The sequence below is a fragment of the Etheostoma cragini genome, chromosome 5 (assembly GCF_013103735.1).
Source record: "Etheostoma cragini isolate CJK2018 chromosome 5, CSU_Ecrag_1.0, whole genome shotgun sequence".
Taxonomy (NCBI): domain Eukaryota; kingdom Metazoa; phylum Chordata; class Actinopteri; order Perciformes; family Percidae; genus Etheostoma; species Etheostoma cragini.
The window spans coordinates 23,654,998-23,677,458 of record NC_048411.1 but is presented as its reverse complement, the minus strand read 5'-3'; the positions used below and the strand labels follow the sequence as shown (position 1 = coordinate 23,677,458).

Below are 22,461 nucleotides of genomic sequence, written 5' to 3'. Positions count from 1 at the left end.
CCCCCCCCCCCCCCCCCCCCCATGCATTTATTCTTTCTTCTAAGTGATATATAACTTAAAATATCTTATTGTTATTAAGCCGTCTCATTTTTTTTTGGAAGGAAATAGAAGTCAATGTGTATTGCATTTCCCCAACAAGAGATAACAAGTTTTCACTTCCTACGAATTCCAGAGATGTAGCCTACCGATTGTAGGTAATAGCAATCTTCCTTTGACTGTGACAGTGACAGTAGAGGACTGAATAGAGATTGTAAAAACTATGTTAGGCAAACATATTTCCCTGTTGGCTTGTCAGTATTCCATAATGAAGCTTAGGTGAAGCATCATATCTGTTCTACACCAACCGGAAACCAAACAAGCACAGTTGTCCCACAGATGGATTTCTTTTAGGTTGCTTGACAGCACACGGCTGAGCTTTGCCTTCCTTAACAGGTGTAATATAAGCGCCTTTGCTGTCTTCTCTAAAGAAACACCACATACAGCTCCACACTTGATCAGTCTAACTGGCAGGATAGATGCTTGGCACACACTACCTGCAGGAAACTGCGAGCTGTGGAAGGTGAAAGGTCAACAGGAAAGGAGGGGGGTATTGTAACACAATGGGCCGGCGGAACTCACTAGCACAGCTGGTAGTTAGCGTTACAGTGTTCGCTCTCTGTCTCTCTCTCTTTGTCTCTCTGGATGGCAATTGTCCCATCTCATGGCAGGGATTACTTTTTGCTGAGTCAGGAGTATTGCACTCTCAGGCTTCTACTGTAATAGCCTCAGCTGACTGATAAGCAGAGGAAGTGTAACTCCAGGGAGGCGTTTTAGGAAAAACAGGAATATATAGCGCTTCCTTTTTAGGGTTTCAAAGAAAACAAGCCAGGTCATCTGTGTAGAAATTGCATATAATTTGTCTCTACCAAAAAAGATAGTACTGTACGGTAACAAGGCTCAAACTATTCCTTAAAAATTCACCTAATTTGGTCTTCTAGAGTTGCAAAAAGGGATGAGCCAATAGTTGTGGAAAGTAAAGTTTTCTTTCAATGATATTCTCAGTGTTTCTCATCATAGAAACAGTAATCCTGGAGTAGGGCTGCACAATTATGGCCAAAATGATAATCACGATTATTCCAGCAGCTCTGTCTCACACGTTGTTACTCTACCAACTGAAGTTAGTTGCATTCAATAACTTCTTCTGTGTTCTTTGCCTTGGCCGCCGCAATAGCCGAGTTACCAGCGGAAACACTGGTACAATTACAGGTTTGCCCCTCATTTTACAAAATACAGCTGTTTTAATAACAATTAAAACTGTAGAAAAATGTCAGAAGTGTGGACCGGCGGCCGCTGTGTAGCAGCGCGGAGAGTAAGACGAGAGAGAGGAGAGATCCAAACACAGGCACGGCTTTACAGAAGAAATGTGTCATGTAACACAAAATTAAACCATATCCATGTAAACAACATTGCAGCGGATGTGAGGACATTAGCAAGGACATTAGCGAGGAAAAATATTACTCGCGCCCTAGCGCCTGTGAGCTAACAGAAGCTAACTAGCACCGCCACCGACTAGCACTGCTCATTGCAGTTGTCTGAATAACACAGACGGGACAAAATGTTGCGTAACTGGTAAACTTGTAAACCTCGAGACCAATGTCTAAACGACTTTTATCTGTTGAATTTTCCTCCCGTTACTCTGTCCTCTGTGACTGTCAACATCTTGAAACTAAGCTGCGTGATGCAGGGAGCAACTGACTGAAACATGAGCAGACAGCGGTTTACGGAGCATGCGCTATGCAAAAAAACACAAAGCGTTCTGTGAAATGACGCATTAAAAACAAAATTGCTTGATTACGCAAATTTGATGGTGGGAAGTAAAAATCGTGATTGGGATTAAAATTTGATTAACTGTGCAGCCCTATCTAATATAGATTTGGATAACTAAATAATACTACATTTACTAAACTATTATGTTTCTGAAAACAGTATGGTGCTGGCTCTAAATTCTACAATACCTGTGAGCATCAGCTGCCCACTCTATGCAGAAGAAGTTTGTCAGAGGTGCCAATCAGACCGGGATCCCAATTGGCAGCACTGTTTCCAAATTTTTGTAAAATTCCCCCTGATTGTAAGCCCACCTAAATTGCTAATTATTTGATCAAGTTTCTACAAAATGTAATCTTCAGCTTGTCATTTGAAAACGAACACTATTTTAAGTGAGTGATTATTTTTAACCATAGTAATCCTTTAGAAGTTGTAGTCGACTTTTCTCCTCTTGTTTTAGGCTTTTATGTTTGAGTTTTAATAATAATAATAATAATAATAATGAAAAACATAATTTCTAATGCAGTTGCTTGCCACTCATCATTCAACCAGAAATAGAAGTGCTCCAGTATCGTGCCCAGATAGCTCTGTTGGTACAGCTGGTGCCCATATATAGAGGTTTACTCCTACGCAGCGGGCCCAGGTTCAACTCCGACCTGCCGCCCTTTTCTGCGTGTCATTCCCCTTCTCTCTCCTTGGGTCCTCATTTGTCCTGTCAAAAATAAAGGCAGAAAATGCCAAAAAAAAAAAAAAAAAAGAAGGGCTCCAGTATGTGACAAAAATAAACTGGACTTGTTTTTCTTGTTCCCCTGGGCGCCAGAATAACTCCTCCTCCTAAATCTATTAAATTAGTATAGAGTAAAGAGTCTGTAAGTAGTAATCCTAAGAGTGGTAGGACATTTTCCTGAGAAAGCGAAAAGCCCTTAAGAGTTTGAGTTGAGTGTTTTGAAAGCTAAAAAGGAAAGCCTGGAATGGTAAGTATAGAGAGCCATATAGAACAAGAATTTCTCCCATCCAAAAATTTGATTTGAAGTATAATGGCCTTAAAAGCTGATGTAATCCAAGAAAATGTGTGTTTTACCAACCCGTTTTCCCTCAACCTGTACCAAATCCCTTTGGCCTATTTAGTTTTTTTTACCCACAAAGACAACATTCAAACAATCAAACACTGTGGCCATGCCAAGCAACAGCCTTTGAAAGCAAATGCTTTTGGCCCCAAGCCTGATGAAGATGCAAATATTACAGATTACTAACCCTAGCCCAGTACATTGTAATCAAGGAATGTAAAGGTGCAAATCCCAAATGACAACACCTGGAAAAACTGCACAGTCTCTCCAAATAGTTAACCATAGTGGCTATTTTTTCAAAACAAAGTATAAGAAGGAAGCAAAAGTAACTTTCCAAAATTGCGGATTGGTGGATGACTCAAAGCCAACAAAATGCAGACCAGAGTGGTGCATATGCATATAAACATCCCGTAAGCATTGCCCGGTCTTTCCTTGAATTAAGCAGTTGGTAACTGAAGCAATGCCCTAGATTGATGTGTTACCCACTATTTGCTGTAGACAAATGCGCGATGCTGGCGTATTACTGAGCTTGGGTCTTGTGTTTATACAATGAAAGACAGTCCTGAAGCCAGCGTGGATTTTGGGGAACCCTATTTACTTGATTCCTGGTAACTTCCTTTTGTTGGCTGCATATGTCAGGAAAAGGAAAAGGGCAGCAAAAATCTCTGCAGGCCCCTCTCATCCTGGTCCCAACCTCTTTCCCTCTGGTAGGCGAAACGGGGCACTGTTCGCCATTCCCAGCTGACACAAAAACACTTTCTTTCCCCAAGCAGTCACTCTGCTGAACGCTCAGAAATAGCCCCCAATTTACACTGACCAACACCATTCTTCTCATCTACCTCATTTATATTTCAATCTCTCTATTAATATAATTAATATTGCGCTAAACTGCCTTGCACTATGTGGATATTTAAATCTCAAACCATACTTTCTCTTTTCAATTGTTGCTGTATATTTTTTGTAAATTTTTAAATTCTATTATATTTTTTTACTGCATACTTAACTGTATTTTTTATATTTCCTACTGTCCTTTCTGTTTTTATTATATGTTAAGTGAGTGTTATACTTGGATAGGTAATATTAACCAGAGTCAAATTCTTTGTGTGTTTGCGCAAACTTGGCCAATAAAGCCGGTTCTGATGAATAACAATCTTCTTCTACTCTCTTTCTCCTTCCTCTCTCCTCTTTATGTTATCTACCTAAACCGCATGCCTCTGTTCATCTGTACTTCCTCTCCTGTTTCAGATGTAAGTTTTTCAGTCTGACGGAGACGCCAGAGAACTACACAGTTGTCCTTGACGAGGAAGGGTTCAAAGGTAAAACACCCTTGTGCACACACATCTTTCATCAGGCAGGAGTTTGTCCTGCTACACTCTGACCGCTGTAGTCTCACTTGTACTGATACCACTATTATACACTATGTAGTGTAGTGTAGTGTTTGCCAGGTAGAATACAAGAAATGAATGCACTGTACCTTGGTTTTAACATTTTGTACTGATGGAACGTGTTGCAAGACATGCACTGAAGAACGTCAACCAAACAAGTTTTAGGGAAGCCGCCAGCAAATTCAAATTTGGAAACTTGAAGGGGAACTCTAACAAATTTACACTTTAAATGTGCAATCTTGACATTCCTTTTTAGACCCTCTTAAAATGTTCCCCTTAGTCCGGCCACAGCAAAACATGTTGTAGTCCCGTCCACTCCTCATCCAGCCATTTTTGTCTATTCCTTTTACACAGATGTAGTTGTTAAAGGCAAATATTGCCTCCGGGTGCTCTGTTTCTCTCTCTCTCTCTGTCTCTTTTGCTCTCCTTCTAACTGAGTGCCTATTTTAAGAGGTAAAAGCTGGTGTAGCGAAGCCACAAGGGGCCGTCTGTGACAAATTTATGCCAACCAGAACAGGGGCTCTTTGAAAGACGGTTAAGGAAAATGAGTATTCAGTGCAGGAAGTACACACCGTTTGGTAATGCTTTTAGTTAGCTGAATGAAAATGTTTGTGCCTCTTTTGAAGGTGTCTGAGATTTTAAACATGCAAAAGTAAGTTTTCTCTCCTACTAAGCGTTCAGGAATCTCCCCCCCCCCATCATACACTTGAGCAGTGTATGAAGAGCTGGGAAGCTATTAATGTATTCGTTTGAGACTTTAAGTGACACTCTGAAAAGATTGGGGTCCCCTTTTCAATTAGCATCACCCCAGTAGATTTTGCTTCAGCATCTTTTTCTGTTTCTGGATAGAGTCGGTTTCCCGGTTTTTTGTCCGTTTTTTTGGGGGGGGGGGGAAAGAGAGTGAAATATCCTGGTTTGACTTTTTGGCTTACAGACTAAAGTTGTTACAGCTGCGTCTGAGTGATCTCCCTGTTTGACCTCTGACCCATTATTTTTTTTATTTTAAACCCACTACACACATGAGCTTTACTTGTGTTACTGTGCCATATAAATAGCAGGGGTACTTTATGGTGAATGAAAAAGGAAGATGCAGACGGCGGGGGAGAGGAAGTGCGTTTATGTTATACTGTGCAGCAATCAAGAAAAAGTTGTTACTTACAGCTGCCTAGTAGTTTACACCTTCACAAACCTTTTAAAAGTGTATCACCGGGAACATAACGTTGTCATGTGGTTTAACCCTTCATCCAAAAGGTTCTTTCACTTTGAAGTTACCAAGTCACTATTGTGGTTGCTATAGAAATGTTGGTGCATGACAGTTGGTTGTAAACAGTACATCTGTCATTTCCTTGATGGTTTGTATTGACTTGTGAAAGCTGTCCCCCTTCATTGGTGTAGTTTGGCTGTTCAAGCTTTGTTTTAAGACTTTTTCCACTGAGATATAACTGAACAATTTTGTGTGTTTGTTATTTTATACTCACGCAGGTTACATTTTATTACTGGCTTCCTTTAGAGCTTAGTTGCCCTGTTTGACTTTAAATACCATATCACGTAATGCTGGCACTAGGAGTGTTTGCAGTTATGATTTCAATAGTCAAAATTGGTGGAGTAAAGGCCAAGATATCCTGATGTTTTTTAAGTTCCAAAAACACTGCAACACTGCTCCTGCAACCAACCAGAGCAACGCTAGTTGATGGATTAAACTTTTGCCATATCTGGTGGGCAAAACTCCGAACACATCTTCCTTATTTAAAATAACTTCAGTGCTTAACTCCGAGTCTTCCAGAGTCGCTGCTCGCTAGCAGCAGCAGCAATCTTCTTTGTTTTCAAGTAACAGGGAATTCACGCAGCTCTGCCGTCATTATGTTAAGCCCGCCCACCGACTCTATACACAATGTGATTGTCCTGACCAGAGTTTGGTGTTTCCAGCTCACAAGCCAACGGAGAGTTGCTACACTGACCCCAGGTGCAAACTACATTTGCTTCCGCAAGGCTGCGTCTAGATTTCTAGGCCAACTGCATCTTACATTTCCCATAAAGTAGCGTATTTCATCAGACCTTATTATAATTTTTATGATAAATAAAAATGAGGTTGATAATTTGTCCGTCCACGATATTTTCCATTTGAATGCTTGTTTTCCTTGTCTCTCTCTCTCTCTCTCTCTCTCTCTCTCTCTCTCTCTCTCTCTCTCTCTCTCTACCTAAGAGACTGGATGGCCACTCTTGGTTCCTTAGCGTAACAAGGTGTCAGCGTCATGATCTCTGTGTGGGTAGGCAGGATTCCATGAGTAACCTACCACAGAGTGCCGCCTGAGGGGAAAACGCTAGTTGAGAGTTGAAGGAATAAAAAATATGTAATTGGTTTCAAAGCCATACGCAACAACTGCAATGTGGGCAATGCAAATATGTACCTAAAACACAATCATCCGGTGCAGTTTTCCGAGCTGGAAAAGACAACTACAACAGATGGTCCGTCTCCGTCTCCCCGACAGAACACAATCACTGGGGCGTTTAGTCAACAAACAAAGCTTTTGGGATATGGCCGGCTTCATCTCTTTGGCACTCTGTTGGAGCCTGAGACTATTTTTAATATTCTTTTAAAGTGCAATTTTGTTTCCATCCATTTTATTTGTCATTTTGGTTGTGTGTGGTTTTTAATTTCCATTTTATTTGTTGTTTTTGATTGTTTGGTTTATATTCCATTTTTGTTAACAGAGACAGTATACACAATGTTATCGTTTTATCTCAATAATTTCTTGGACGATTTATCATCCAGCTAAACTTTTTATCTTGACAGTCCTACTCAGACTTCATAATTCCCCCCCCCCCCCCAGGTTGAGTAATACTGACTGTACCCTGTTAGAAAAATGGGTGGAGTGCCCCTTTTTAAACAGCATCAATGGCATCAAAATAGACTTATTTTTAATGTATTGTTAGGACCTGCTGCACATTGAAATATACAGTAGTTATTGGAACGCTGATGAAACCAAAACATAGAAAAGAAAGATCTTTGACTGGCAAATCCCTGTTATTTTAGCATGTTCACTTAAAAACATGAATGGCCATGGATATTGTGCCTATGCTCACTGACCCATCTTTCTCTTCTTGACTCCACTCAGAGCTCCAGCCCTCAGAGCATCTCAAGGTGGAAAGCTCCATCTGGCTGCCGCTCAACGTGGTCTCCAATGGCAACTCCTCCAGCAGCTCACAGGCTGTTGGCGTGACCAAGATCGCCAAGTCGGTCATCGCCCCTCTGGCCCAGCAGCATGTCTCTGTCTTCATGCTCTCCACTTATCAAACCGACTTTATCCTGGTGAGTGTCATCTACTTTAGTCTTTTTTATTTATTTTTATTCCACTCCAGTCTAAACGGTGCTCACTAATATATTTTTTCAAAATGAAAGAAGCACAGTGAGCTGTTTACATTTAGAGACATGTCTCAGCAATTTTTCCAACTCTCTAAACTCTCTCGTATAAAAACTCCAGACCTGTAATTGCAAAGTAAAGCCTTTCACCTTCTGAGCTCGGCTAGATAAAAAAAAAAGACAAAATTAATTCCAGACAGAGCTGAGGGCACTAAAGGTTAGTTGATATATTACATGCAAAAGTGTTAAGTGAGCAAAAATAGATAACACCTTGACAGACGTTTGTGTCAGCAAGTATATTAATGGGCCACTTGCTGGTTGAGCTCATATATTCTCTTAAAGGTCCCATGACATGGTGCTTTTTGGATGCTTTTATATTATGAAGTAAATATTTATTCATAATTCAAATTGAAAGTTCAAAAAAATACAAGCAAGATTAAATTAAAAACCTTATTTTTCGATGCTACTAGGAAAAATCATGCCATACTTAAATTAAAAATAGAAAAAGGAAAACTTAAACTTAAATATTTGAAATCTTTTATTGATTGAGAGAAACATAAAATATGAAAAGCTTAAACGGAAATACTTAAATTGAAATCTGAAATAAAGAAAAGTTATTTTATTTTAGTCTTTGTACTTTATAATATTACATTTGGAAATGACTGTATGAAAAGTTGAAGTTTAAAATGTCACTCTCGATTTAACGTTTGGCTTTTCATTTTGACATGACACCTGCCAATGTAAATGAGGAGGCGTGGCCCAAAGGCTGGTGGGGGGGGGTGTTGAGAGACTTCCAGCTGACAGCGGGGTCTCTGAGAATCACTGGCTCTCACGTCAGACGTTTTTTGACAGCAACGGCAATTTCCAAATAAAGATTATATTTTAAGTATTTACATTTAAGCTTTTCTATTTTCCATTTTGAGTTTCATATTTGATGTTTCTCTCAATCAATCAAAGATTTCCGTTTAAGCATTTGTTTCCTTTTTATTTTTTAAATTTAATTATGGCAGGATTTTTCCGAGTAGTAGCATAGTAAAATACTTTTTTTTTTTAATTTGATCTCTTGAACTTTTAATTTGAATTATGAGTAAATATTTCCTCCATATTATGTAGACCTAAGTGGTCCCATAATACCATGTCTGAAGTCTCTTTCCTGAAATTCAGCTTTAAAAAAAGGCTGTTTAAAAAACCTCAAAGGGAAATTTTCATGCCATGGGACTTTTTTTTTAAAAATGAGCCAGTGTTGCTCAAAGGACACAATGCATACTGACCTTGTATGGCAAATGAACTCATTGTAGACATTTATGCTCCACATGTGTGTTGTGTAGGTAAGAGAGAAAGATCTGTCTGTAGTCATCAGAACTCTGGAGGAGGAGTTCAATATCTACAAGGAGGTGGGAGGAGAGTCGGTCCCTATGCCTTGTCAGGATGTTTCCAATGGCCTCCAAAAGAACGGAAAAGAAGGTATCGGTCGCTGTCCTGTTTAGTATGGATTCCCTTACCTCTCAGGTATTGATCGAGCATGTCTCAGAGGTCTAGCACCACCTTCAGGTTTTTTGTGCAAAGTTAAAAGACTTACTCATCAAACAGGAAGTGATCTATAGTCACCAAGGGGGTAAGCGAGTCTGCACAAAGCGTACCTCCTATGGAGCCATTTTGATGCTAAGGAGCTATAACCTGCCGTTAGCATTCTGCCATTCATTTTGGCATCAATTTGACAGCAAATAACTTTACATCTGAAGTGTTTAAAAGTCCCATGACATGGTGCTTTTTGGATGCTTTTATATATAGTGTATTGTTTCCATGTGACTGGAATACTCTTACATAATGCACTAATACTATTATATCAATGACTTTGTGGTTCTGAAACAATACACTTAAAACATTGTTTTAGGAGTCTTCATTTTACCAAGATGTTGTTGCAAGTTTATTTATTTCCATTGTTGTTGACGCAGATGTGATTATGTATAGTGGTCCCCTAATACCGTATCTGAAGTTTCCAGAAATTCTACCTTGGTGCAGAATAACAGCCACTAGAGCCAGTCCCACAGAGCTTTCCTTAGTATGTGCCATTTCTGAGTCTGTAGCTTTTGAGGAGGAGGGAACCACTTTGCTAGTTTGAAAGCCATGATGTCTCTTTCTTTCTCATGGGTGGGCCAAATTCTCTGGGCGGGAAAAGCAGAGAAAGGGGGGGTAACCTTTCCCCAGACCTCATAAGGAGCAAGATTCCACATCAGTACATCTGAGCTTTCATTTTCGTATTAGAACTCGTATTAAAGTTAAAAAATAAAAACCTCATCAAGTGAAATTCTCATGCCATGCGTCCTTTTAAAGACTCTTATATGTCTGTTGTTTATTTCTAAAGTAACACAACAATGTAAAAAAGGCTCTATTACCTTGTATCTCACGTTATTGCTTCGTTGCAGACATTTTTGTAAAAATAGTCTAACGACTGTGTCCTAACCATGTGACTTTCTGTCTCATGGTAGAGGAATTATCGTACAGTACAGGAGAAGCTTGCAGGCAGTTTTGACTTAGCTGTTTAAGTCAACTTACTAATGTTAACTAGCATTTTAGTTAGCAATGATTAGCCTGTGCCTATGTTATTGCCTTACATTCTGTATATCTACACTCTCCGTCTCTGCAAGATTCAAAATGATGGAGATTTCTCTTGGCACAGCTACCAGAAGACTTACAGCTTTTAGACAGGTTGCTCACATCAGATCTGCGTCATCAAGCTCAGTTTGCGGCTTCGCAGTAGCGCTCAGCCTTCTCCGAATAACTGCTTCTAATAGACTACACTGGTCTCTGTTGGAAATCTACGGCGTGGCTGTGTCCATTCATTTTACCGTCTGATAGTCACAGGTCACAACCCAGATGTAAGTGAAACAAGCATTATTGCTGTTCTTGCGTAATTGTAGGAGTAACTGTACTAGTAACGGTGGAGAACCAGCTTTTTAAAAAACTTGAGAAACTTTCCTGTAGTCGCTCCGGCACTTCTAAAGTCTGAAATGTGTATTTTTGTAACTCTGCACAGCTCAAATTTGAATGTAAGGCAGTCACATTACCCGAGACATAAATACACTGTATATATTCTTTTAAATAGAGTATTGCACAACAGACTGCAGGCTTCCTAAGAATGTAGTGTAATTATTTTCATGATCACACTAGAAAATAAAAGCTGTTTAATAAATCACTTTTTTTTTTTTATTAGAAAATCAAAAAAGAAATTAAGTTATAAGAGAATCCAGTAACCATGTGTTCCCTATTAAATTCAACATTCAGTGTGCGTAATAAATGTTAAATAGACATCATGATTTTGTTGTAGATTTTTGTTTTAGAAATAGCCCCATGAGAAAAACTTCATTGAAACCGATTAATTATACAAGTACAGAAACAAGAGTGATTGTCGGTAGGTATTTTGTTCAAGCCCGGTCTTTTCTGACAATATTCAAACCATGTGTGCCATTCTAAAGAGTAAAATGAAATATGTATTTATAGCTAGAGGAAGCTGCTAGGACACCTGTTGTGCCTAACAAAGCCATGTTTGACACAAATATTGCTGTATTTGAGATTACATAAAGAAACAATGCAAACAGGCTGTGTCCACACCAAATTTTAAACAACAGCAATATTTGAACTTCATTGAATCACTGTGGCCCTATACAGGAAGTTATTTTTACGTCATCATGAAGTTACAGAACATGCTGTACGAAGACAAAATATGTCCACCCTTTCACAATCTTTCAAATCTTTGCATCCCTAAAATGTCAGCTTAATGTCAACATCAAAGACCAAAACGTTTTCCATGTGTCAGAATAATTTGGAAACTTTTACCCACTGGCAATTCCATTTTTGTTTTGCATAATCCAAATGTAAAGAAAAACAGGAAATCCAGCCCCTAGTAAACGGTTCGAGTTAAAATGCCTGAAGAAGACCGGATTGTTACAGTTTACCTTTATAAAAATGTCTCAAAAGATCTTTCTATGATTTTTTTTTTTCTATTTTTATTAAATCGAAATATGTAAGCGTATAAGAAAGGAAAATCTTCAGTGCATCTGTTGGTTATGCTTTTTTCAGAAAAAACACTTCTAGTTCAGCTTTTCATTTTTACAAACTAACACTGTCCCTGCTCTTCCAGCCATCCAGGCCACAGTTCACCCAGTGCTGATCCCCCAGAACCAGTTCTGTGTCATGTCTCTGGACCCAGACACACTGCCGTCCATCGCCACCACGCTCATTGACGTCCTCTTTTATTCCAACTGGTGAGGAACTTGCTCACACCACTGCAGTACCTCTTTGAAACACAAGGTGGCAGCACATGATCCAAGCTAGACATCATCTCACCGGCGTTTGGCTTTTTACAATAATAATGGCAGATAGCCACTCAGGGTCAACATAGAGAATTAGTGTTAATTATTGACTAGTGGGATTATTGTGCAGGGAAAGTTACATACAAGGCTAATATTTGTCTCTATTTTCTTTTGCTCTTATTTTCTTTTTGTAGTTTTAGAATCAAAAGTATTTAAAATTCATGTTATTTTAATTCAAAAAATCAATTGAGAAGCCCTGTGACAGAGAAACACAAAGAGGAAGTTCACCTGGATTACCAAAATAGCTCGATTTAAAATATTATAAAATGGAAATGGAACATTAAATAACCTCTCTGCCTTACTCCACAGGTCTTTAGCAGATCATAATAGAAATCCAAATTGTAGATATAATCCCAAAAAATATTTAAAAAAAATGTTATCATTGTGTTTTATCCCTTTTTGAATAACTGGTGTCTATCTCTGTGTATTATTTACTTCCTGTATTATTATTATTATTATAATTAATAATATATAAATCACATTTCTTTAAATAATATCGGCTACTTTTGCTTCTGTAATGTCATCAAATGTCTGTTTTTTTCTCTGTAGTCCTAAAGAGGATGCACAGTCGTCTCCCAACCAGGACTTGGACTGTATCAAGTTTTTCTCCTTCTCCCTCATTGATGGCTACATCTCCTTGGTGATGGACACTGAGGCTCAGAGACAGTAAGGAGTCCTATCACCTTACACTGGCCAAGTCCACCTTTTGACATCTTAAGAATGCACATTTAAACGCTGGAATGGCACATACGGTGTTGCGGCACCAACACATTTTTATATTGGAGGGTATTCCCCTGTCTGTCTCTGGAATGCTCTTGTGCATGTTTGTTCTTGGTTGCTTGGTAGTAATCAGTGCATGATCTTTGTGCTCTAGGTTTCCTGCCGATCTTCTCTTCACCAGCTCCTCCGGGGAGTTGTGGAGAATGGTCCGTATAGGGGGACAACCGCTGGGCTTTGGTGAGGCCACTTTCTTTTAAATACCTAAAATTGTAGTAATTTACTCTACAGTTTAGAGCACGTCAGTCAGAGGGGAAAGCTCCATCTACTTTTGGAACAGCCTTGGTGTCTGACTAGTGGCATAAATCCAATCAGAAATGGTCCAACTCCAACTAGAGCTTAGATTCGGCCTAAAAATCAAGCCAAATAGTGTGGGTAACAGATCAAGGCAGCAACGTAATCAAAGCCCTGGAATCCTACTGAAGACTTTCTTGTCCCGATCACCTAATTAATACTGTCCTTTGCCACGGTCGAGGATTGTGGCGGGAAATGTCGGCCCGAACCGGTCCTTGGGTCGGGCCGTTATTTTCCATGTGACTGGAATACTCTTACATAATGCACTAATACTATTATATCAATGACTTTGTGGTTCTGAAACAATACACTTAAAACATTGTTTTAGGAGTCTTCATTTTACCAAGATGTTGTTGCAAGTTTTTTTATTTCCATTGTTGTTGACGCAGATGTGATTTTTAAATAGTGTCAATTTCTTTTCTTTCTTTTTTTAATTTGTATGTATTTTGTGAGTTGAGGTGTTAACTTTGTAAGGGATTGGGTAGTGTTTTGCTAAAATATGTAAATGGTTCCATTAGTAGTGTCTGTTTTGTTTTTAAATTACATGTACCATATTTTACTCGCACTCCATAGAACATAGAGAACAGACTTATAACAATATGGCAACAATTGGTAAAATATGAGCTATTTTATGTTATGTGGTTATATTTCTATGCAATAAAGGTTTTAAATTTAAATTAACACCTGTTAATGTTTGTGGTACTAATACTCCATTCTCTGTTTTTAGATGAATGTGGTATAGTGGCCCAGATATCTCAGCCTCTGGCTGACAGCGACATCTCTGCCTATTATATAAGCACCTTCAGCTTCGACCATGCTCTGGTGAGTCCAAAATATTTTCGCCATCATCACGGCACCACATTCGTCATGGAAGTCTTAACCTCGACCCATTTGTGACTCAAAAGTTTACTCTTGGTCAGATTCTTGTTTTGTAAAGTGGGAGCTATAGACAGATAAAGACCAAGAATATGTCACATTACCAGCATTCCTGTGAGGTGTAATCATGAGGAACACTTAAGGCAGGTGATTCCAAATCAGCTTGAGAATGTGTCTATAAATTTGAGAAGATAAAAAAAGAAATATGGCTTGTAAATGCTTGTTTGTTTAAAAAAATTCTTCAAATTAATTAGCAAGTATTTGATTTTCTAAATCCTGTATCGCACACATGCATTTGCAAATTGATCAAAATGCTGTATGATTTAGAAAATGAAGCACTTTTTAAACCTTATCTCATTTAGACTCTTTGCCTAAAATATACCCGTTTGGAGTCAGAATTTGATCAAACATATTCAGACAAAAATCAATTGGTCCTTTAGTTTGATGTCAAACTTATTGTGTTGTGTATGGTGTGTTTAAAGATGCATCTAATTTTGGACATTATTTGTTTAATTACCTAGCAATTACAATATTTGCGTGGAATGTACAGATACACTATTTAGGCAATAATAAAGGTTTCTTCAGTTAAGATGTAGTAGAAATTAGGTTAGAGATTTTGATGCAATGTCAAAATCTTTTTCAGCCCAAACAAATTAAAAATAGCGATGGTATATCCATTTCAAACGTTTTTTTCAGTTATCTCAGTATAGATTTTGCTTTACCATTTACCACACAGACGCAGATGCATTTAATAGAAACCACATCCTAACTTAGTCAACAACCCCTGCCACCCATATTATCTTGAATATTACTAAGAAATGTTATCCAGAAACTGATTGCAAAATATCTGTCACCAAGGTAATCGGAAAAGCCAAATTTAAGTAATTAAGCATCTTTATGTTAGAGAAGACTCTTATCTCCTCAGACTGTTTTGTGGTTTCTGTTGATTGGTGTCACCTTGACTTTTTAGTCTTTGACGTAGTAGACTTATCTAAGCCCTAAAGCCCTGAATATATTGCTATGCCGCTTTCTTGTCACTATACCCTTAACCTTAATTTGTGGGTTAGTTTGAAGGTTTTTGCAAAAAAGTTCAACTGTACTGAATACTAAACTATAAAACCCTAAGACTGAGAGTGTGCACCGGGGATGAAACAAGTCCTTCATATTACTGCATTAATAGAAATCCTGTTTCTTTCTACTCTCCTTCCTCTTTGCAATGGGATGTATTCATACAACTTTCTAGTCTGAGAAAGTTGGGCTGGTCAGCCTAGTCATCAAATACTGACCAAAGGTGAACAAAATGAAGGATGGATGTACAACATGATGTTGAGTCTTTGAGTTTCCCCATGTTATTTAATGGTTCTTTTTACATTTCTACCTTCAGAATGCTGTGAGTGTGTAACTTGCTTACATAGCTGTGTTATGCAACCCAGCATGTCATTGAGTCTTAAACATTGAAGGTTGTTGCACTTAATCATTCTCATGATATTTCATCATTACCGGAACCTTTTAACCTGAGTGGGATCCATGTTAACCACAGACCGCCCTAGTAATAGCTAATTCCATTGATTAAAAAAACTAGCTGTGACATCACAGCGACTTCCGTTTGCACACTTCTTGTAAACCGTGCAAAAAGGGGAAATGATCGTTGCAAGGTAGGCTGGGAAAACTTCTAGATATACATTAGATCCTTTTACTCTGTAAAAATAGTTAAAATCTATACCTCGTTGGAAACTGTTGTGAAAATGGGTTGTATGATGAAGGTTATGTGGTATGAACAGTCAAACACTACAATAACTTTGGATACAACTTTTAGAATTGAAAATCCAGGATTTTGTAGGCTATAGAGTGGCTTGCATAAGGTTACACACCCATGCTGAAGTTTATTTAAAATGAGCATTAAAAAAAACATCTTTTGGAAATTGATCTTAATACCTTAATTAAAAGAAAATAAGGAAATCCAACCTTTTAAGGACACCAATTTTCTTTGTGAATGAAAAAATATCCTGGCTCCATGAAATAACTGGACTTTAAAAATAAAAATGTGCCTGCCTCTATGCGAATTTAACATAGGGGTGTGTATACTTATTCTATACCCTGTATCTTAAGGAAGAACAGTTATTTATTTACAATATTATTATTCATTCACAAAGAAAATTGGTGTTCTTTAAAGGTTGGATTTTCCTAATACATGTTCACCATAGTTACTTCATTATAACATTGTGTTTACAGCTTGTTCCGCTGCCCGTAAGGAGGAGAAAACTTAACTCACACTGCTTTAACTTATTTTCTAGGTCCCTGAGGAGGACATAGTGAGTGTGACAGGCATGCTCCAACATCAGAGGAAAGAACCAGCCGCCAGTTGATTTCTGAAGTCCGGTCTGAGCTGGATGATCCTGGCTCAATATGACGTCTCTCACTCCAGTGGCCAAGTGTGGCAGGCCACTAGGAAAAGAGGCTAACCCTGTGCCTAGACTAACACTGCATCGCCAGCAGTATTAACTACTACAAACTTGCTCTGAACACCAGAAGCGCTTCTTTATGGTGTGCATACACAGTTGGTCTGTGAGGCCTCCTGTCTTACCTATCTAAGGCAGGATGCACTGAGTCTCAGGGGGCCCACAAGCTCACATATGCATATCAAAATGCACAGTCACTCCTTCACACACACACTCACACACACACACACACACACAACACTTGCACATTCAAATTCACAAGATAGACTTTCTCTCTTACGCAGGACTTGAGATTACGTGGTCTGATTTGTTCATAACGTTATTTTACTACAAACAGCAGAGCACACTTGCATACATTTTACCAGTGCTATAAACACACAACTTAGTCTTCCAGTAATGTCCATATATTAATGCCATGTGTCTGAAATAATTATTTTCTTTTTGAATAGAAGGCCACTTGCACAAATTGCAATTTTCCATTTGTGAAACGCAAGGAAGTTCTAAGAATGCTGATCTTAAAATCATTTTATGCAAAACAAAACAGAATTTCTATTTTCTGACAACAGGACTCACTCGTTTTGGTTTGTGAACAATGCAGTTAGTTCTTGTGTATTAAAACTAATTCAAGTGTTGTCAAGCAGGGCGTATGCTTGGTCAGTATTTCTTTTGAAGAGGTCATTTCTGAACCATAGTATTAGCCAAGGTCAATGACACTAGGTCTTATTTTGTATTTGCACAATAAACTTTTTATTAACCTATTAGGACTTAGATTTTCTTTCTTTGGTACAAGTTTTGTACAATTTGAAGTAAAAGTATTCTGTAAACATTTGTAATGTTTGTGCTGCTTCATCCAATAAAAAGTATTGAAAATAGGTACTCTTTGTTGACTTCTTGGCATGAGCCAGTTAAATTCTTAAAGGGAAAATGCTTACAACCCAACTGCGTTTTCTGACAAATATTAACTACCTCAGATTATGCCTTAGTTTATTAATCCCTCATGAGTCAAATATATGAAGTTAAGATTACAGTCAATGTATGGTTTTATTAGGAATTGAACACCGTTGACGTACAGTGATTGCATTATTAATAATTACTTTTCAGAACTTCCCTGTGGTTCATAATCTGTTCCTGCATTAAACGGAGGTTTTGGAGCCACTACCTTAAACATATTCATCACCTTTGATTTTGAGTCTTGGATGTGGTAAAACAAGACCTGTTTTAAAGATATTTTTGGGGGGGGTTTTCCCTTTATTTTATAGTGACAGAGGATAGTCAGGAAAGGTGGTTGAGAGATGGGGAGGACACGCAGCAAAGGGTTGCAGATCGGACTCAAACCCGGGCTGCTGCAAAGGACTCAACCTACATGGGGCGCACATTTTTACTGGGTGAGCTAGAGGTCGACCCAGACAAGCCATGTCTTAAAGAGATTAAAGCTTCTTTTTTCTTTAAATCTCCATTCCACCCGGGGATGGAGAAAGACCAAGGATATTCCTCAAACGGTAACGACGGGAGCAAACAAGTTACTTGACATTCTGGTCAAAAGCAGGGGTCCTGGTCTTAATGCCTGAAGCCTTCCTTAACTAAAGATTAATCTAACCCAATACATTACAGCTTTTGGAATAGGCTGTCAGAGATGAAATTTTAGCTACAACTACTATGTGAAAATTAGTAAGATACAGAATTTTCTTTATCTACAACTCAGGAGATGAAACACAACTGAAAATGTTTAAAGTATACGGGAACAGAGATTGCAGGGGCCTGTTAGGTATAAGAGATTATCACGAGTGATAGACCCAGGACAATTTTAAACAGAATTTTGCAGAATCTTACGGGGAAGAGAGGGTGGTTTTAAACTCGCCACCGTATCACTAAGTGAGAGAAATTGAAACTCGGCTGAAACTGGCAGAGGATCCGTAAGTGGAGGAGTGGGTCATCTGTCTCTTTGTAGGGGGGCCAATTTGTTGATGTTGAGTAAGAATTGTTTGGTCTTTGTTAATTAAAGTGGGGTCTAGACCTACTCTACCTGTAAAGGGTCCCAAGATAGATTTAACACTATAAATAAAATTGAATTGAATTTAAGTTGTCAATAAACTTCTCTAAACAGGGTGCTTTCTTTGTCATCTCTGTTTCCATTATCTGTTGATATTTTCATTTGCAAATAACACACAATACACCAATGTCTATTTCATGTTATTACTTTACTATTACACGTTTTGAGTGTAAACTCTGTCTGCAAAATTTTAGCTGATGAGCACATAAAGCATTTAAGTCACACTACAGCTGAACCCAAAGGGCAGCACAATGTCATAACATGAATGATGAACGGAAATTTTCCTCATAAAATGTTGTCATTTCTTGTAGCATGCGTGTGTGTGTGTCAGTGAGTGGGAGTAGATGAGCATTTAAAATGCAGGGTTACCAGTTACAATTATTTTTCAAAGTTTACCTTGCTGTTACAAAGCAGTTTCTTTGTCAAGAACCACTGAACATTGTGGAAATCAGTGACTGCTGGCTATGATGGATTATAAACTCAATGGACTTCTAAGGCACTATGGTAAATATCTTTGTAACAATTAATATAACATCTAAAATGAAGCATTGTATCAAATGATGCAGTTTAGTATTTTGCTGCTTAGATGAGCAGTACCTTTTGTCCTGACTTTTATGTGCATTTATTTTTTTAGTAGTCATGTGAATGCGCAGTCCTATATATTTAAAAACCAGGATATCACCAAAGTATTGTCTTTTTTGGTATTAGAGGCATTCATGTTTAATTAATGTTCTCAACATCTTATTCAATATTTAAGTTATATTATGTTCTTTTCTGTTTTGATTGACAAGTTGAAAAAACCAACAACAACATGGTTCGTTGAGCTTTCTCTGTTTATCCGAGGTGTACGTTCCCAACATTATTGGCTTGTAACTACTTACAAGGAACTAATGGTGGCCTTTTTCCCACATGTTTAGGCCAAATGAAGAAAAACAATAGATCCTAAAAGATGCAGAATTCTTTCTTATTCACCTATTGTTCTGTGTTACATTTTGAGTCACTTTTATCCACATGATCTTTTTTTCTTAGTACTTGGATTGCTGCTCATGGAAGTCCAGTGGAGGCTAACTTGTTCCGCTTCGATTCACACCAGCTGTGACTTAGACAGCACCAATTCTCTCACAGACCTATTGATTTTTGATGCAAAACAGCTACTGGATGAATATGTAAGTACCACTCAGTGATTCTGTCATTCTGTCATTTTTTTCTTGTATGATATCTTTCCTTTCCATAGTTTGATGTAACCATGCACAACACTCTTGGGGACAGTTTTGCTAGCTGCTACAAAACATTTCAATGTATCCACTGGTCCAAAACCCATTTTGTCACTTGATCAAAACTCATGTTTTATCTTGGCATCATCCTGCACAGCTGTTGGTTTCGAGATTTGTGACTTAATAATTCATGTTTAATGTGTAGGGCAAGGCAAATTACACATAGGGTAACTACTGTGGCAACAAACTCATTTCTGATTCGGATTAACATCTGAGTTAACTTGATGTTACGGCCACAGAAAACTGTCATAATTTAAACTTGACCAAACCTGAGAATAGTTAACGCTAATTAAGGTTTGTTCACAAATTAACTATTATTGATTAAACCCAAACTATGGGAATCTGGAGGTCCGGCCAAAAAGAACAAAAAAGCCCCCCCCCCCCCCAAAAAAAACTAAAAGGTAGACTAACTAATAGAAACAAAGCTGCAAAAACTAGACTACTAGACCTCCATCCTCAAAGCAATGAAACACAACAGAAGATAACAGAAAACAATAGAAGACAATGGTGATCAGAGGGTATCAGTATCAGAGGGAGATTTCTGTCTCCCAGCCTATCTATAACACTTGCCGACAAAGTGATCTATTTTTGTTTGAATTTCACCCTCCCCTGCTGCCTTCATGTGCTATTGTAAAGTCATCGCTGATGTATTTGACAAGACATCATCAGCCCAACCCATGCACTCATAATAGACTATACGGTGATGACAAAAACATTACATTACATTAATTTCCTCGCTGAATCAGAAACTCATGCACAGACATTTCATCTGTCATCTATGCACAGAGAAAGTCAGTTTAAAGATGCACCAACTTTAAAATTGTAATCCGTAAGAATTTGGTCTTAATTGATTTGGTGACACTTGTCACCTAAAACCTCTTTGAGACACTTCTTTGTCAGTAATTCAAATTTGTATTTGCTTACAGTGCAGTGAAACAAAAGCACAATAAAAGAGCGGAATAAAGAGTAGTTCCTTCTTATTCCATTAGTCCCTTTAAAATCTGATCCATTGTCAAAATACATAAAAAATGTACATTTTCTTTTCATTACAGAATGTAAATATGTTGAATGGCTATTGCTAAAAAAATGCCAACAAGAATTTCAAAAACATGATACATTTTAACTGCTAACATCACTTACTGCTACCATTAACAGCTACCATTAACATTGTAGTGTTCCCTTATGCAACAAGTTTAACTGATATCTTTGTATCAATATTGTTGTTGTTTATTTAAAAAAAATGTAGACAATAATATAATTGTGTCTGGAAGAACTGAGATGGAACTGATGGTAGGTCACATACTGAAATGCCTTCTATTTTTGTTCTTATTTGATTCACAAATGTGCAGTTTTAAATGATCACTTTCACCCCACACTTTTTATGGTACATTTATTTTCATGCACCTTTATTACAGATTTGGTATCATGGACCCATAACTGATGCAGTTCCAGACGAGTGTCCTAACTGCACAATATCTGGTACCAATATTTCTGAGCAGCTGCAGGATATCTACATCAAGAATGCGCTTTTTAACTTGCACCTTTTAAAAGTAAAAGAATACAATGATGACACTTGGGGCAACCCAGAATCTGTTGCCAAGCCCCTGTCACAAGTCAAGGGAAACCTCATCAACCATTTAGCTAAAATAAAGAATATTCTCGTGAACATCAACTCTTTGCCGACAACGCCAGCCCCACCACATTTGTCCCACGATGATGACTATGCAAAAAAAGTATATGGATGGTGTGTCATTGTCAATCTAGTGGACTGGGTTACAAAAGTGTCCCTGGTTCTTGCGGATGCAAAGGACGTGTGTGACAAATAGACAGCAGGGGTTCACTACTGACCCTGATGATGTTACCTGGAATCCTCACACTCTCTCACACTCTCTCACACTCTCAGGATGTATTCTGCCATGTTTTGGTTTTACTTGTTTACTACAGCCCGAGTATGATCAGACAGTAATGGAATTTGGAATTGTTGGCATAATATCTGCCAAATCTGATATTATGCCAACAATTCCTTTGGATGTTTGATATGAAGATCAACGTGCTGCCCATGAGAGCTCATCCATGCTACCCATCGGAAATAATGGCTTTGCTTTGCACAGTGTTCATTTTGTCATTGTTATTCATGGACGTTTATTTGTTTCAAATGTGACTTAGTGTGAATTAGATGCATGGCCAGCAGACTTGGCTGTATTTTTAAATTACCATGATTGACACAGTTATATGTATTTATTTACTTAAAAGGGTTGATGAAAACAATGTAGCATTTTGTGTACATTATATCGTTTATCTATTGTATTTCAGTGTTTGAATTCACTTGTTATTTATGAAGTAGTATAGGAAAAAGTATTTTGGCAGTTTTTATTTATTGTTCTTTTTCCCTTTTTTTTAACATACGTTTCTATTGTTATTTGTCTTGTTTTGAATTTCACGGTGTCATTTTGCCTGTTTCATTCATATTTATTGTTACTAAACATCACTTCTGTTGAACTGACTCCTGCCTGCCGGTCTGCTTCTTCAATATCTCCTTTGAAGCTTTTCAATGCCACAAAAACATCTTATATCTTTAATAGTGGGGTGAACGCATTTTACATTTACATTAACAAAAGGGTAACTGAACACGTTGATGAACTATGGCTTGGGCCACTCATCATCATTCCCACCCCCATGTAATATTACCCAGATCAAACCAGTGACGTAGACTTAGAAAAGAGAGTTGGAGGGTTGAACTGG

At 38.0% G+C, this 22,461-nt stretch overlaps 1 protein-coding gene across 1 annotated transcript in view; it reads left to right on the top strand.

The window, feature by feature from the left end:
* Positions 1 to 17,266, top strand: part of castor1 (cytosolic arginine sensor for mTORC1 subunit 1) — a 22,955-nt gene extending 5,689 nt beyond the window's left edge. Inside the window, exons 2-9 of the mRNA XM_034872406.1 lie at positions 4,116 to 4,186; positions 7,372 to 7,565; positions 8,945 to 9,080; positions 11,758 to 11,881; positions 12,539 to 12,655; positions 12,864 to 12,946; positions 13,788 to 13,882; positions 16,231 to 17,266. Of these exons, the coding sequence (XP_034728297.1) occupies positions 4,116 to 4,186; positions 7,372 to 7,565; positions 8,945 to 9,080; positions 11,758 to 11,881; positions 12,539 to 12,655; positions 12,864 to 12,946; positions 13,788 to 13,882; positions 16,231 to 16,302 (892 nt within the window). The 3' untranslated portion in view covers positions 16,303 to 17,266. The remainder of the gene's footprint in view (positions 1 to 4,115; positions 4,187 to 7,371; positions 7,566 to 8,944; positions 9,081 to 11,757; positions 11,882 to 12,538; positions 12,656 to 12,863; positions 12,947 to 13,787; positions 13,883 to 16,230) is intronic.
* Positions 17,267 to 22,461: the final 5,195 nt, after the last annotated feature.